At 58.3% G+C, this 13,862-nt stretch overlaps 8 protein-coding genes across 8 annotated transcripts; 6 read left to right on the top strand and 2 right to left on the bottom strand.

Moving 5' to 3' along the window:
- Positions 1–3,411: 3,411 nt before the first annotated feature.
- Positions 3,412–3,826, top strand: VTJ04DRAFT_4777 (uncharacterized protein; the record flags this gene model as incomplete). Its single annotated transcript, XM_069362820.1, has 3 exons — positions 3,412–3,416; positions 3,509–3,551; positions 3,656–3,826. 3 exons carry the CDS (start codon positions 3,412–3,414, stop codon positions 3,824–3,826), a joined length of 219 nt encoding a protein of 72 aa, XP_069219729.1.
- A 27-nt stretch (positions 3,827–3,853) lies between these two features.
- Positions 3,854–5,052, top strand: VTJ04DRAFT_4778 (uncharacterized protein; the record flags this gene model as incomplete). Its single annotated transcript, XM_069362821.1, has 2 exons — positions 3,854–4,011; positions 4,518–5,052. The coding sequence occupies 2 exons, from the start codon at positions 3,854–3,856 to the stop codon at positions 5,050–5,052; spliced, it is 693 nt and encodes a 230-aa protein (XP_069219730.1).
- A 275-nt stretch (positions 5,053–5,327) lies between these two features.
- On the bottom strand, positions 5,328–5,648 carry VTJ04DRAFT_4779 (uncharacterized protein; the record flags this gene model as incomplete). The annotated part of the gene is made up of 1 exon (XM_069362822.1): positions 5,328–5,648. One exon carries the CDS (start codon positions 5,646–5,648, stop codon positions 5,328–5,330), a length of 321 nt encoding a protein of 106 aa, XP_069219731.1.
- A 270-nt stretch (positions 5,649–5,918) lies between these two features.
- VTJ04DRAFT_4780 (uncharacterized protein) lies at positions 5,919–7,454 on the top strand (the record flags this gene model as incomplete). The annotated part of the gene is made up of 3 exons (XM_069362824.1): positions 5,919–5,989; positions 6,122–7,232; positions 7,374–7,454. The coding sequence occupies 3 exons, from the start codon at positions 5,919–5,921 to the stop codon at positions 7,452–7,454; spliced, it is 1,263 nt and encodes a 420-aa protein (XP_069219732.1).
- Positions 7,455–7,812: 358 nt separating this feature from the next.
- Positions 7,813–8,880, top strand: VTJ04DRAFT_4781 (uncharacterized protein; the record flags this gene model as incomplete). The annotated part of the gene is made up of 1 exon (XM_069362825.1): positions 7,813–8,880. One exon carries the CDS (start codon positions 7,813–7,815, stop codon positions 8,878–8,880), a length of 1,068 nt encoding a protein of 355 aa, XP_069219733.1.
- Positions 8,881–8,898: 18 nt separating this feature from the next.
- On the top strand, positions 8,899–9,965 carry VTJ04DRAFT_4782 (uncharacterized protein; the record flags this gene model as incomplete). The annotated part of the gene is made up of 3 exons (XM_069362826.1): positions 8,899–8,993; positions 9,063–9,674; positions 9,923–9,965. The coding sequence occupies 3 exons, from the start codon at positions 8,899–8,901 to the stop codon at positions 9,963–9,965; spliced, it is 750 nt and encodes a 249-aa protein (XP_069219734.1).
- Positions 9,966–11,292: 1,327 nt separating this feature from the next.
- Positions 11,293–12,660, bottom strand: VTJ04DRAFT_4783 (uncharacterized protein; the record flags this gene model as incomplete). Its single annotated transcript, XM_069362827.1, has 3 exons — positions 11,293–11,422; positions 11,491–12,284; positions 12,349–12,660. The coding sequence occupies 3 exons, from the start codon at positions 12,658–12,660 to the stop codon at positions 11,293–11,295; spliced, it is 1,236 nt and encodes a 411-aa protein (XP_069219735.1).
- A 706-nt stretch (positions 12,661–13,366) lies between these two features.
- Positions 13,367–13,818, top strand: VTJ04DRAFT_4784 (uncharacterized protein; the record flags this gene model as incomplete). The annotated part of the gene is made up of 2 exons (XM_069362828.1): positions 13,367–13,469; positions 13,601–13,818. The coding sequence occupies 2 exons, from the start codon at positions 13,367–13,369 to the stop codon at positions 13,816–13,818; spliced, it is 321 nt and encodes a 106-aa protein (XP_069219736.1).
- Positions 13,819–13,862: the final 44 nt, after the last annotated feature.

Genomic DNA, 13,862 nt, shown 5'->3' on the forward strand with positions numbered 1-13,862 from the left:
CCTCTCAGTGGTCAATGCAGTATCCTTGTGAACTAGATGCTGACACTGCAGCCAACCGCAGGTGCACCCCTTGAAGCTCTTTGTTCTTTTCAATGCTCAACTAGGCAGGGTCATGCCGACCGGGTAACGCTTGCGGATGGCGGTTGCCTGAGTATAACGGCCTAATGTGAGCAATCGGCGGCTGAAGACTAGCCGACGTCAACCACAACCAGCACGGAAGCTTCCCCGGCACCCAGCCTTGCCTTGAATGTGACACCCATCTCAGTCTCAGGCTTGATTCCATCCAAATATTGACTGTGCATCCTTGATCTCTATCATTACCAATCTCCTGGTACCACACCCTCTGTCTCGCGAGGATAGCCCTATTTTCTCTCAGCAACACAGCCATTCGGTCACTCGGTCCGAGTCTCTCTTCCCGTCGGCATTGTTGTACCCGAACGACAGCCCAGCAAACCGCCGTGGACAACCAGCCCCCTTCCTGCACAAACGCTCACCGGTCTTCAGATATTTAGAGACAACCACGACCATCCCACGCCGGTCATGCCATCACGTTGAGCCAATGGTGCCTTGCGCCGTTGGCTTCTCGCTCGGTTAACCTGCAACTGGGCGAATCCGGCCGAATGTTTCCCTCATTGATGTGCCGAGGAGTGAAGCCCGCGACATGACGATTGGATAGTCGAACTCGGGGAGTATGCCGGCCCTGCCCATTCGCTTCTTGGCCGGCGACCCTTAACAAGCATGAGATACAGTGGTGTGTGTCCCCGAGTTTTCACATGCCGCAGAAAACACCAACATGTTTCTTTGTAGGACGCAAGGCAGGCTGGGCCAGCTTGGAGATGATGTCAACACACCCCCGGCCCACGAGAGACAGAGAAGATAGCTGCAGCAAGCGTCGGCCTGCAGTGCGGAGGGGACGACGCGATAACGTCGGGTTGTCAAGCCGCTTCGCCGAAGGGTGTGTTACCTCATGGACTACGACTGGTAAGTATTAACAAAACGCATAGCAGATCGCCAGCCCGTTCGTGCGAAGTAACATCCCACCGCGCAGCCGCATGACGCGGGGACGGCGATTCTGCAATCCTAATCCTCTGCAACGATAGCTCCGCGACTTGGCCAACAACGTCTGGATGATGTCTCCCAAAGCAGAGCCATGTGTCTCAGTCCAGCTCCTTGGCATGCCATGCTGGCGTGGGTAGGTGAGCCCTAACGACGACGTCACACGGACTAAGACGCTGAAGCAGGGGATGTTTTGCTTGACAAAAGTTGTCAAGTATCCGCAGCGACACATCTCGCTTGCCGGATTTCCCGCCAGCCCAAGACGCGAACAAGCTTCAATTACGGGAGTACCCGACAAGGGACGGGGCGCAATCCAAAACCTGACTGATCAGTACACGTACGGACATGAATCCCATCAATATCCTGCCGGACCAAAGAGCCTCACCAAGGCCATTGAGGTCAGACTTGGGAATGGAGATATATCGCTTGGCCGTCGGTAGCCGGAGACTGGATGGGAAGCATGTCGCCATCGAAGACTCAGCACCAAATAGAGCAGAAGTGGTGTGGGACGGCCAGCGAGGATTGGGAGAAGGAACGGGGACTGGCAGAATGAGCGCCGACTCTGTGCAGTGTACGTGATAGCAGGTCAAAGCAGCCCAATGACTTCCCTCGTTCGCCCTATAGCCTACGTCTGCTATACATGGCGTACCGTGGGATTGTGGAGGATCACCGTGCCACCACCACCAGTTCACGGACGTGGAAGAGGGACAGGGATCGATCGCGATGCTTGGCCGGGCAAGTATCACCCACGACGGAACCTTGTCTCTCAACAATATTTGGGCGAACATAGACCATCGGAGCTAGGTATGTATGCTCCTTAGTTCTGGCACCGTATTCGTTTGGGAGGTGCTGACGACAGTGTTAGAAGCAGTCTTACATGCCTCCGGCCATCCAAATGAGATAGTCGATATTCTGGGCAGCTGAAAACGATCCCTTGCATCTGGCCATGGCCCGAGAACTGCAGTGGTAGCTCGCAATACGCCGCACTCGGGCAGCAGCTGGCTTCCTGGGTCAAGAGTCACGAGAACCAGGATGCATAATCTACTATCGCGGGGTGGCTTGGATAGACAAGCGTTGGTTGGGCTGGGCTGCAAGCACGAGTTTCGTCAATGCCCTCAATTGCGTTGGCGCGCCAGCCCCATGGCCCAATCTGCCCTCCTGTGCGACATCGACAGGCACGGAGGGTAAACGTGCGCACCCGATGGGGAACAAGGCTCTTGTTTGGCCGGAGACGGCCCGTCGGCGATAACCATCAGGCTGCTCAACAACTTTGGATTTCGAGGCGCTCGGCGCGTTTGGCGCTCTTGCGACACGTCCAGGGGTTCAAGGTTCTCGACAAGGGCGTCCCGCCAGACCGCTCCGGCCCCCATGTTCACCCAGCCAGGCTGGATTAGCGTTCGGGAATGTAACGGCTTCTAGCGCTCTGCATGCTGCCAAGTTGTCTTTTTGCCGCCGTCAGGATAGCAATTGCTTCATCCTGCGTAGGTGGGTTCGGCCGAGAGCCAATGGCTAATGGTGGCCACCACCCATCAGGTATCCACCACGGCCTCGGACAAAGGAATGGGCAAACGGAGGCCGGTGACGAGAGGAAGTTTGGGCCAGAGTCCATCAAGCAAGTGAGGTGCTCCAGACTGGGCACTTGGTAGGGCTCAAGGCGCACCGCATGTGTGGTCGAGGTTGTATGTACGACGGTGGTTGGGCGGCGGAATGATTCCGAGTGGGCCGGACGGGGCTGAGGGGAGCCGGAGATGGAGTGCGGCTCACCGGTCATGGACGTCTGACGTCGCCGTCCGTGTCAGACAAGAACCCCGGCGGCGGGCCGGAAGAATGCGGACAGCTCCGCATCTGCCGTGTGACGAAACCTGCTGCTGTGGACCGAGATGCAGACATGGACGGAGTATGTGCATACACACATACCGCACCGTCAAACGCAAAAGTTCCCGGTCGGGTATATACTGTGCTGACGCGACGAGGGATGATGGGGTGACAGAGATGCCCGTGGTGCAGGTCTCAGATGCAACATCAACTTTTGGGGGATGAGGTGAGGTTCATCGACGGTCTTGCTGACGAATCTGGGGCGGGGATCCTCGGCCCACTGTCAAGGCGCGGGCTCAAGCACATGACAAAAGATCCCAGACGAGGGGGAGAAAAGCAACATTTGTGTCGGATTGAAGAATGGAAGTGCAGAGTGCAAAAGAGACAAGAAGGCGTGAAGTGAGGTTGCACAACATCCGGCCAAACATTAAGGTCGCATTGTCGCCGCAATGGAAGCTTCCAAGGCAGCTTCCAGCCTCACCGGTGTACCAGCCCCACCTTGGCGGGGTGGGGTCAGGTCCCTTTGCTTGCAACCCCGCCATGAGGTAGGTGCCTTCGGCGAGTGACACACAACCTTCAAGCGCGGCTTTTGCACTGCCATCACACCGGCAAAGAAAAAGAAAATCCCGACCTCAAGCTTCAAGCGCCCACACTCTACATACCTTACGCTGGACCCGTCTGTATGTACATACGTCCTCAGTTGTCTCCACGTGCCGTGAAGTCCACACACGACCCTCCTCTTTGAGACTGACGAAGGGACTGACGGGGACGCGCGCATCCACAGCACCAACCACAGCAACCCAACGCGGGGTCCCGGCTTGCAGCATCCGGACGACTGCCAATACTTGGTACGCTGCACAAGCGAGCGCAAAAAGTGAGAGGAAGTCAGCGAACGAGGGGAGACGTCAACCCGGAGACGGCGGATAGTGACACACCAGTCAGGACCACATACTAGCAACAGCACAAGACAACAGCACCAGCCATGGGAAAGAAGGGCGGGGCCGAAGTCAATAGCAAGAAGGCTGCGGGCCAGGCGCGCAAGGCCGAGGCTGCCGCCCGCAAGGCGGCCGCTGCGGAGGCTGAACGCGAGGCGGCCGAGGCGGCCGAGTGGGCCAAGGGCGCGAAGAGCAACGCGAAAAAGTGAGTCTTTTGTCTTCTTTTCTCTTCTGGACTGGTTGGGTGGTTTGGACTTGTTTGCCGTATTTGGCCGTTTTGTTTGCCCGGAAACGATAGACAGCACCACATAGTCGTGTCCCAAGGCGATAGGCGCTGGCTGTTCCTGGACGGGCGGGGAGAGGTTCACCCCCGCCCATATCCCTCTTTTGATGGGACTAAGTATCTACCCATGGCGTCCCGGCTGTGGATGCGATGGCATACACTCCGCTACGGGCTATGCCGGAACACGGGCGGGATCATCCTGCACAACACAGGCGTTGGGAGAGGGACTACTCGACGCCTCGGCATCACGGTCCCTGGGGAACCAGCCTGGTTTGGAAAGCCCATGACGATGGGGTGGGCCGACAACCGCCAGGCCTCCCCCTGTTGTCCGGAAAGCCCTGCCGAAACCTGCATCTCAACTATTCCAGTTTTCGCAGTCCACGTTGCCCAGCGTGTTCTTGCTAACAGCTCGATGTTACGTAAACTAGGGAGGCAGAGGCAGCAAAGAAGGCGGAGGCTGCCCGGAGGAAAGCTGAGCGTGAAGCTCTGCTCGCCGAGGAGGAGAAGAGCCTGCCATCGCGGGCGACGCCCAAGAACGCCAAAACGGCAGTCAAGAAAACCAACAAGGGTCTGGACCTGTCGCAGCTCGACAGCCTTGACGGCGGCAGCGGTAGCAAGGCGCTGCCCGCTCTCAACGCCTCGGGCATCGACAACGCCCTCGATGCCCTGTCGCTCACGGACAAGGCGGATGCCACCAAGGTTGACCGGCATCCGGAGCGGCGCTACAAGGCGGCATACGCGGCGTTTGAGGAGCGCCGGCTCAAGGAGATGGACGCCGATGGCAGCGGGGCCGGGCTGCGCCTCAACCAGAAGAAGGAGCGCATCAAGAAGGAGTTTGAGCGCAGCCCTGAGAACCCCTTCAACCAGCTCACGGCCCGTTACGACGCCAGCAAGGAGGAGATTGCGCAGCTCAAGCAGCAGGAGAGGTCCAAGATCGAGGCCCGTCTCGCCGCCAAGGACTGAAAGCACTGCATGCAGACACCACCAGTCGATGCGAGCACTCTGCGCAAGCCAAACAGAGAGAGAGATGCCAGTGTCCATTGTTGAGGTACGGAGTACTTACACCACGGCCAGCACACGACGGATACGGGACCATGGTTACTATGCCACGGGGATACGGAGCGTTAGGATGTTCGTATGTACATGGGAGGTTGGAGACAACGTATCATGTACGGATGTATCACGGCAACGTTATCCACGGGATGGGACCCGGAGCCGGGGTAGATGGCGGGGGGGTGTCATGCATTCGGCCGGGACGGGAAACACGGGTGGGCAAGGGTCGGGATGGTCCGGCTGGGGGCCAAAATAGACGGATCCAGGGCACGATCATGTGTCTCTGGGCCTGAGAGGTGACGCACAAGGGGCACGTTGACGGAGAACAAACGCGCTGCAAGGGCGGACATACCGCGGCCGGGTGGCTTCGAAACGGCATGGCAGCAGACGCCGGACCAAGCAGCATGGGAAGCTTCCAGGTTTGTAGTGGAGGTTCGAATTGGTACGTAGATGTGTAGAGGAGATTTGTCACAAACTTTTCCCCCGTTTCCCGTTGAGACCTGCATTCATTGCTGTGATGGACCAAGACGTCGCTGGAGTCCCATGTTCGAGCAGCCAGGTATAACCCTAACCCTTAGAGATTCATCTGGTGCAGCAGGCAGCGGTGTGGATCCACCCAGCGGCCGCTTCCCATCCAACATCATGCCTCATCCATCATCCGCAATTGATTCATCCTCATCCTCATTCTCACCATCACCTCATCACATCACATTCCATCTCACTCACAAACCCAGCAATTGCTTGGGATAATCATAATCTGTTTTACCCATTAAACCATGTCTTCATCACTATCGGCCAAGATGGCCACACTGCCCGCCATGAAGCGGCAGCATCTCCTTGCCGAGTTGTATGTCGAATTCTCACTCTCACCCCTTCTCGCCCCTGATGTCACCCCGCTCCCAGCACGAGCCGACCAGAGAAACATACACTATGATACACCATGACAAACTAACACTCACTCCTTCTCATTCCCGACCAGCGCCGGCCTCAAACAAGCCTGTCCCCCCGGCGTCTACGTCGCCCCGACCCCGGGCGACCCCTCGCTGTGGACGGGCGTGCTGTTTGTCCGCGAAGGCCCTTACGCCCCCGCCGTGCTGCGCTTCCACGTCTCCTTCCCGGACCAGTACCCCGCGCGCCCGCCGCTGGTGACCTTCTCGACGGACCTGTTCCATCCGCTCATCACCCCGCTCACCACGTACATGTACTCGCCGGATGCGGGGAGCGACGGGGCCGAGGCCAGCGCCGCCGACGATGAGAGGCTGCTGCCGCCGGGTGGGTTTAGTTTGAGGCATGGGTTTCCGGGGTGGTTTAGAGGGTCGAAGGCGGGGAGGAGGGGTAATCCTGCTCCTGCTGCTGTTGCAGCTGCTCCGTCTTCGACGGGTGCTGGTGGTTCCGGGGGCGATCGACCGGCGGAAGAAGGGGTCGCCTCCTCCTCCCATTCGGATGGGACGACGCCGTCCAGGCCCGTCGCCACGGCAACCGGGGTGTCGTCGTCGTCAACGCCTGGTGGCCCGCCGCGACAGCCGGCAGATGATGACAACGACGACGTGCCCGGGTACGCGCGGACGCGGACCATTGGCGCCGGAGCCGGCGGCGCCGAGGTGTCGACGTACGAAGTACTCAGGTACATCCGCAGCGTGTTTTGCGATGCCGACGTGCTGGATTCGGTGCCGCTCGAGGCGGCCGGGAATCCGGGAGCCTGGCATGCTTGGAGGACACATAGGAGGCAACAGCTGGCCGCTGCCGCGGCCGCTGCGGCAAATGCGGGTAAGGGGCAGCAGCAGCAATCGGGAGCTTCCGGCCAGCAGTCGCAGCAGCAGCAGCAGCAGCAGCAGCAAGGGGAAGCGGAGGCAAATCCTCCTCCTCCTCCGCCTCCTCCTCCCGCAGGAGCTAATGCTACCGTAAACGTTAATATCAACAACGACAACAACAACAACAACAACAACAACAACAACAACAACAACGCACTGCCGAGACGGCCGGGGGAGTGGAACTGGGAGGGCGTGTGGGAGGAGAGAGTCAAGAGAGGAATTGCGGCGAGCTTGTCGGACGGTGTGCTGTACGGCAACGTTGGCGTGGCCGATGATGTGGTACGTTACTTCCCAGTCGTTATTTGTTTTGGGTCTTGCGGTTGCATCGCGTGGTGGCAACGTCTTGCATCCGTATTCCAGTTTGGGTTCATGTTTCTTCCCTGTTCGGTGTTGCTGACACATTACACGACCATCATGCAGCTCACCTTCCTCAGCATGGATGAGGCCGAAGTCGAGAGCGTCAAGTCCAACCTGCTCCGGACCCTTGGCGTCGCTGAGTAAAGGGTTTCCTGCTGCAAGCAGGGACGCTCCTTGGCTCTCGGGATCTGCAGGACAGATCGTAATGAGTGAGGTACGAGGGTAGCTTCCCCTCTTGGAAGAGATAGCGATACAAGACCATGGGGGGTTTGCATGAGAGGGGTGCGAGGAACAACAAACGCGTGTGTGACATGGGTGAATGCCTTGAACGGTCGAGAACTTCGAGGCTCAGCTCGGTCCATGGAAACGCTGCATGTCACCAACTCTCTGGACAGAAACACAGCACCCATTCAACCCTTCCTCAAAAAGAAAAAAAGTGTTGGGGATTCCTTTCAATGCATTTCTCAGCCGCAATCAAATCCAACACCGCCAGTCTCAACTGATGTCACCGACATGCTCACCCCCGCCCGACGCCAGCTTGCCGGAGGACCCTGCCCCTAGGCTGGCGGTGGAATTTCAAACCGAGGAAATGCGGTTCCGCGGATGCTGCATCCAGAACGCCGGCCCCCAGGGGGAAGACCTGCCGAGTCCACTGCACATCAACAAGCAGCAGTCTGTGTCCAACCCACAACCACATCTTCGGGCCATTCGGAACCCAACCCTTGACAACGTGAACAGCCTTATGCCCAGACGCAACAGCACCCATCCCCTTCTGGGCGACAGCTCGTCGGAACTCACCGACAGCCCTGGCACCACACCTGTCACGCTGCCGAAGAGGAGGGGAGCCAACCAGGGTGGATGGGTCGCGTACCCTGCCGTTGGCTGCACCACAGACGGACAGGACAGGGGGGGTGCCAGCTCGTCGGCGACCAGTTGGGTTCCAAAACAAGACTCGGCCGCAGCTGGAGTTGACGGGACTCCGTCACCGTCACCAGGAAGCATGCAAGCCGAAGCTCGATGCAGAACAGCGGCCTCGAGCTTGCGTCAGTCCGGCTGCTTGCAATCGACACCGGCGCAAGGGCCTTGGGTCGATGGCGGTTCTCGGACCACCATTTCGACCACCACTCCCACCACCATCATCCCGTCACCGTCACAGCCGCAGGACCAGACCGCCGGACATGGCTCCAATCATACAAATCCGTTGAGACCTGCAGGACTCTCGATGCTACCGCCCCAGACGCTAGACCAGGATGCCGATGTGTCGTCCCCAAACAAGACGGACACCTCTCCCCTCTCGGCCGGATACATGAGATTCGAGGACAAAAAACAAAGAATCATGCATTCACCGGTCGTCGGGGTGGTTCCCACCATCGCGGCACTGCCACCGATGCCGTTCTATCCCGCGGTTGCCGCAACCGGGGTAAGAGCCCCGTCGCAGCCGTTTGTGCTGGTCCCTCAGATCACCGTGACCCCGGAAGTCGAGACGGTCGGTGATGGCCCTGCAACCGTTTGGGCCGCCGTGCAGGTCTCGGCGCACCTGCGCCGGCCAGATGACCCGGACGGGCTCTAGGAGCGTCCGATCGACGTCATGCAGTACGGCTTCTTGTATGACGTGTCTGTTGAGATTGCTTCCACGGAACAGAGCACCGTGCTTGAGATATTGGATGACAGGGCTTGCACGACGTGAGTGCTCTTTCAATCGTGTTAGTAACTGCGATATCTAGGGGTAGGCTCTGACTGATTTGGAATCAGGGTACTTTATCCGGGCTCGCGGTTGTTGTTCGTGGCCCACGTCAATCTTCATCCGCAAACCGTCAGCCGACCACTGCGCAACGGCCACGTCCGCCAGGGCTCGGATGAGCTTATCGAAGACCTGGAGCGCGAACTCGGCGGTGTCTTGACAGAGTATGTCGAAGTGCGCGTTCGATACTGCCACTCGGCATTTCTGCCGCGGCATGCCGGGAACCATGAGGTCGGACTGCCGCCCAACGGCGTCGTCCGATCTCACACACTGCTCAAGACGACCGGCGTAGCGGCCATCCGCCGATGTAACGCCGACTCGCCGTGGTCTCTGCCGTCTTCTTCCACCGCGCCGCGCCCGAACCGCCTGTTTGAGATCGTTGCCGCCCATTGGGGTGTCGAGAACGCCCATGCCGTCATGCAGCGGGTCATCCGCTCGCGGGCTGGAATCGGCCCTGTCGTGCAGTCCCATCCGATGAGGCCGTCCCCCGCCGTGAACCCTCGCCGTGCTCAGCTTCCTCGCTGGATTCAGCCCCGGGAGACACGACCCCGACCTGGTCTCGGAACAGGCTCCAAAGCTTGCTTCGCTCGCGGCGTCGGCGGCGTCGGCGGCGGCGGCAGCAGGTCTGCGTTTGACTCATCGTCCTCCACCTTCTCCTCGTCGTATTCATCCCCTTCCCCTTCTCCCCTCGCCTCTTCGACACCCCTCCCGGCTGCTGCAATGAAGAGACGCCAGCAACCACAACCATACCACATCCCCCCTCCTGCTCTTTCTTCTATGTACCCTCCCGCTCCTCGTCTGCGAACTGTAACACCCCTCCTGAACTATCACCACCTGCCGCGAACCGCTCCAGCCCCAGCCCCCGCTCCAGCTCCAGCCCCTGGCCCGGCGCCAGCGGCTTCCTCCTGGGTTGACACAACCCCTCAACCCAGCCGGAGGGGAAGGGAGCCATCTGCCACGTCGTTGCTGTCCTCATCGTCGTCCTCAGGCTCGTATGAGTCACTGTGGTTGACCCCGCTGCAGGCGATGCCTGATGGTATGATGATGACAATGACGGAGGGGGATGTGTTCAGACGAGCTGCTCCCGCTCCTGTTGCTGGTGGTGGGTATGGCGGGTATGTGCGTTCGAAACGGAATGATGATAACGATGGGGCATGTATGATGAGGGAGGCTGTCGGTGATGGAATGGCGGCGGAGGCGGTGGCGGTGGATGATAATGTCATGAGGAGTATGGAGTGCAATAATATGACGTCTACGGTAATAGCGCCTCCTCGTGGTGGTTGCGGTGATGTAGAAACGGGGTCGGAGGGGCGTGGTGGTACGGTTACGAGAGGAGATGGTGGTGGAACCGTTAGAAAGGGTGCGAGGGATGATGGTGAGAGGAGGGAAAGAGAGGGCGGGATGGCGTGGGGATGGGGAGGATGGTGGTGAGTCTGTGTCTTCTTAAGAAGGCAGAAAGAGGTTATGCAGGGAATAACGTTCGACATGGAATTAGGCTGCGGATGGATAGGGTTGGTTCCAAGCAGTAATAGTGTTGCTTCACTTCGCTATCGTCGACGTCTATTTTTCCTCTCGGCAGTTTCATAGGACACAACTATCTATCTGTTTAATGGACTTAAGTCTTCTCATTATTTAGATCCCTTGCCGGAAGAAATGACATCCGTCTCTTTGTTTTCTCACAGCATACGGAGGTATTGTCAAGTGCACTACTCCAGTCGACACAGAAAGGCACAAAATATCCTTGACCTGTATTGTTGTCTCTTGTGCTATGTACGCAGATATAGAATAGACCATCCCCCAAGAATCGCCAGAAAAGGTACGAAGCATATGAGCAACGTAGAGAAGATAAAACGAAAACAAAAGCCAAAACCCTCATAACGCCGACCGGATCCCACCAGATCTTTTCTCTCTCCTCTCTCTGGAGGGAGAGAGACAGTGTGTGTGTTTGAGAGTAATTGTACAGATGAACCACGCCTCCTGCCTGCTCCATCTTCCTCTCTCTCTCGTCCTTGGGCGCAGCCATGAGCATGTTATATCTAACATGATTCCCACGCTACCGGCGAGTGATTTTGCCGTCCATGATGGCAAAGGAAAAGCAATGCGAGCGAGTGAGTGGACGAGCGGGTTATTCATGCCCCGGTGTTCGACTCTTGCGCCTCTCGTTGTATCTCCAGAATCCTGTCTCGTTCAGACGGGATGACAGCTCTCAAGTACCGCCACTTAATTGCACAGGCCCGGCCTTCATTGCGCGGCGACAGGCTCCGGCTTGGTATCGACCTTCTTGGCGGCCGGGGCGTCGGCAGCGGCGTCGTCCTCGCGAGCGCGCTTTCCGTTGCTGGCTTCCGTGGATTGGATGGTCGGGAGTTGGACGCTGTGAAAACGAACGGATGGTTAGCGGACAGAGAACCGATGTTTGATAAACAAGGGAGAGAAACATACTCATTGGTGCTCGTCCGGGTCTCCTCCTTCTTCTTGTCGCGCGGGCTGGCGTTGCCGTTCCTCCCGCCACGGAAGTTCCGGCCACCACGACCCCGACCGCGGCCGCCACGGCCACCCTTGAAGCCGTTCTTCTTGTCGCCATCCTTGTTCTTGTCGTCGCCAGACCGGCCCTGTTGACCACCCCTTCCGCCGCGAATGCCACCCTTTTCCCTGCCTTCAAAGAAGACCCTGCGACGGTTGGTGTTGGGCTCGATCAGGCCCTCCTTGATCTGGCGGTTCTTCTCGTCAAGGTAGGCTTGCTTCTTCATGACCAGCAACTCGTTGCCCTTCCAGGTGGGTTTGGGGTCAAGGTTGACGAAGGCATCGGCCTCCTCGGCGGATGCGAACTCGACGAAGACGGAGCCCTTGAAGACTTCCTCTGCGGTGCGGCGCAGCTTGACGAGCTTGACGTGACCGTACTTGGCAAAGAAGGCCTCGATGTCGAACTGGGTGGAGGGCTCCTCCTCGCCGAAGCCCTTGGCATAGATGGACGCAGCGAGACGGGCCTTCTGGGCCTCGGTGGACGAAACATAGGCCTTACGGCGCCTGACCGTCTCGTTACCCTCCTCGCCCTCGACGACGAGGAAGTTGCTTTCCTTCAGGGCGGCGACTACGGCGCTGTAGGGCTGGAATTGGCGCATGCGCTTGAAGCTGCAAATGGTCTTGAGCGACATGGGCTTGTTTTGCTCGCCGCCCGTGCTTTCCCACATGAACTTGTCGGTGGGGAGATTGCTGTCGCTGAAGTAAAACTCGACCTATGGGGCAGAATTTGTTAGCGCTAAGGGGGGATGGCGGCGACGGAAAGTAAAGGCGACGCACCTGGCTCCGGATCTTCACAGGATCATCCGTGATGGGCTGCGTGGTCGGATCATACTTGCGGTTCTTCTTGAACTCGCGGGGATCGACGCGCGCAGAGGATTTCGCGCCGTTGGCAGGCTTCTTCTCCTCTGTCTTCGGAGCCTCCGTCTTGGTGGCATCGTCGGCCTTCTTCTCGGCGCCGTTCCGAGTCTCCTCAGTCTTGGGAGCCTCCTCAGTTGATGCGGTAGGCGCAGCAGACGTAGCGTCAACAGGCTGAGCCTCGGCGGTAGCAGGGGCCACCTCGGTCTGGTCCTTGGTCACAGTGTCGGCCATATCGACGGCAAAGGGTGATGCGACCGAGAGGGTTTGATGGTGATGCAAGGAACCGAGAGGTGACGAACGGAGAAGCGAGGCGACGACGACAGGACTCGGTCGCACGAATCGAAGACAGATAAAAATTCGGGAATGGGCAATCAAGCGACGGAGATTGATGATGATGCGGGACAGAGAAATGGGAGAGAAGAGAAGATGGAAGCGCAGGGTCTCGGATGGAGGAAGGGAAGTTTGGAAGAGGAAGAAGAAGTTGGAGAAGACGGGTTTGTCTGTGCTGTTGCAGAAGAGCTTGCGCTTGCTCCAAAATTGTTGGTGGGGTAAGTTCCAGATTCAGAGGCGCGGCGCATTTGCGGCAAGAAAAAGAGTCACCGGCAGGGATGGACTTGAGAGGTGCGCGACAAGGCCCCTCGCAAGAGTCACATGAAGCGCGTGTAACAATAGTATCCAGTAACCAAACAAAAGCGCAAACCAACCGACAATTAGCACAATAAAGAGAGTTGACTACGAAACAATACACCACAACATTCGAGATTTGTATTCTATTGTTTGACTTTTTGCTTGTATTTCCAATTGGGCCCCACATGCCATTGTTTCTCTCGAAGCGCCCTGCAGGAAGAAAAAAAAGTCGAAACAGATGCGGAGCCCACTGTCCGTTGCCTGGTGATAGTGTAGCCTTCGTTTCTGCCTGTCCTGACCGCCCAAAATCATGGCGATCTCTAGCGCCAAGTTGCCCCGCAGCGGCAGAGGCCGCAGTTTTCGAGTGGAGAAACCGCAGCAGCACGGGAATGTCACAAGAGCCGTAATGTCACGTAAGGTTTCGTACCGTACATGACTGACCCCCCTGTCCTCACGTGAGACAGCCCGCCCAATGCGGATAGTGGGTTCCCGATTCACTTGCAATCGTGGGAAACTTTTTCGGGAGCCGTTGATCGCCGAGCAGCTGGACCACACTGGACCTTGGGGGAGTCGAGTTGGCTGGTCGAGGCAGAGCAACGCTGCCAATCCACAAACCCCCGTCAGTCATTGACCTTCGAATTGGCCTCCCAGGCCACCCGAGTCCCCGGAGCCACCGTCGACAGCCCTGACCGTCCTCCCACTCCGCGATATTTCACCTCCCCGCGCTGCCATCGCCGGTCCCTGTTCCAGCTACACCCGTAGTGAAATAGCTTAGCCAAAGACACACCTACCCACCCACCACCCAC

The sequence above is a fragment of the Mycothermus thermophilus genome (assembly GCF_041956435.1).
Source record: "Mycothermus thermophilus strain CBS 625.91 unplaced genomic scaffold VTJ04scaffold_3, whole genome shotgun sequence".
Lineage (NCBI taxonomy): Eukaryota > Fungi > Ascomycota > Sordariomycetes > Sordariales > Chaetomiaceae > Mycothermus > Mycothermus thermophilus.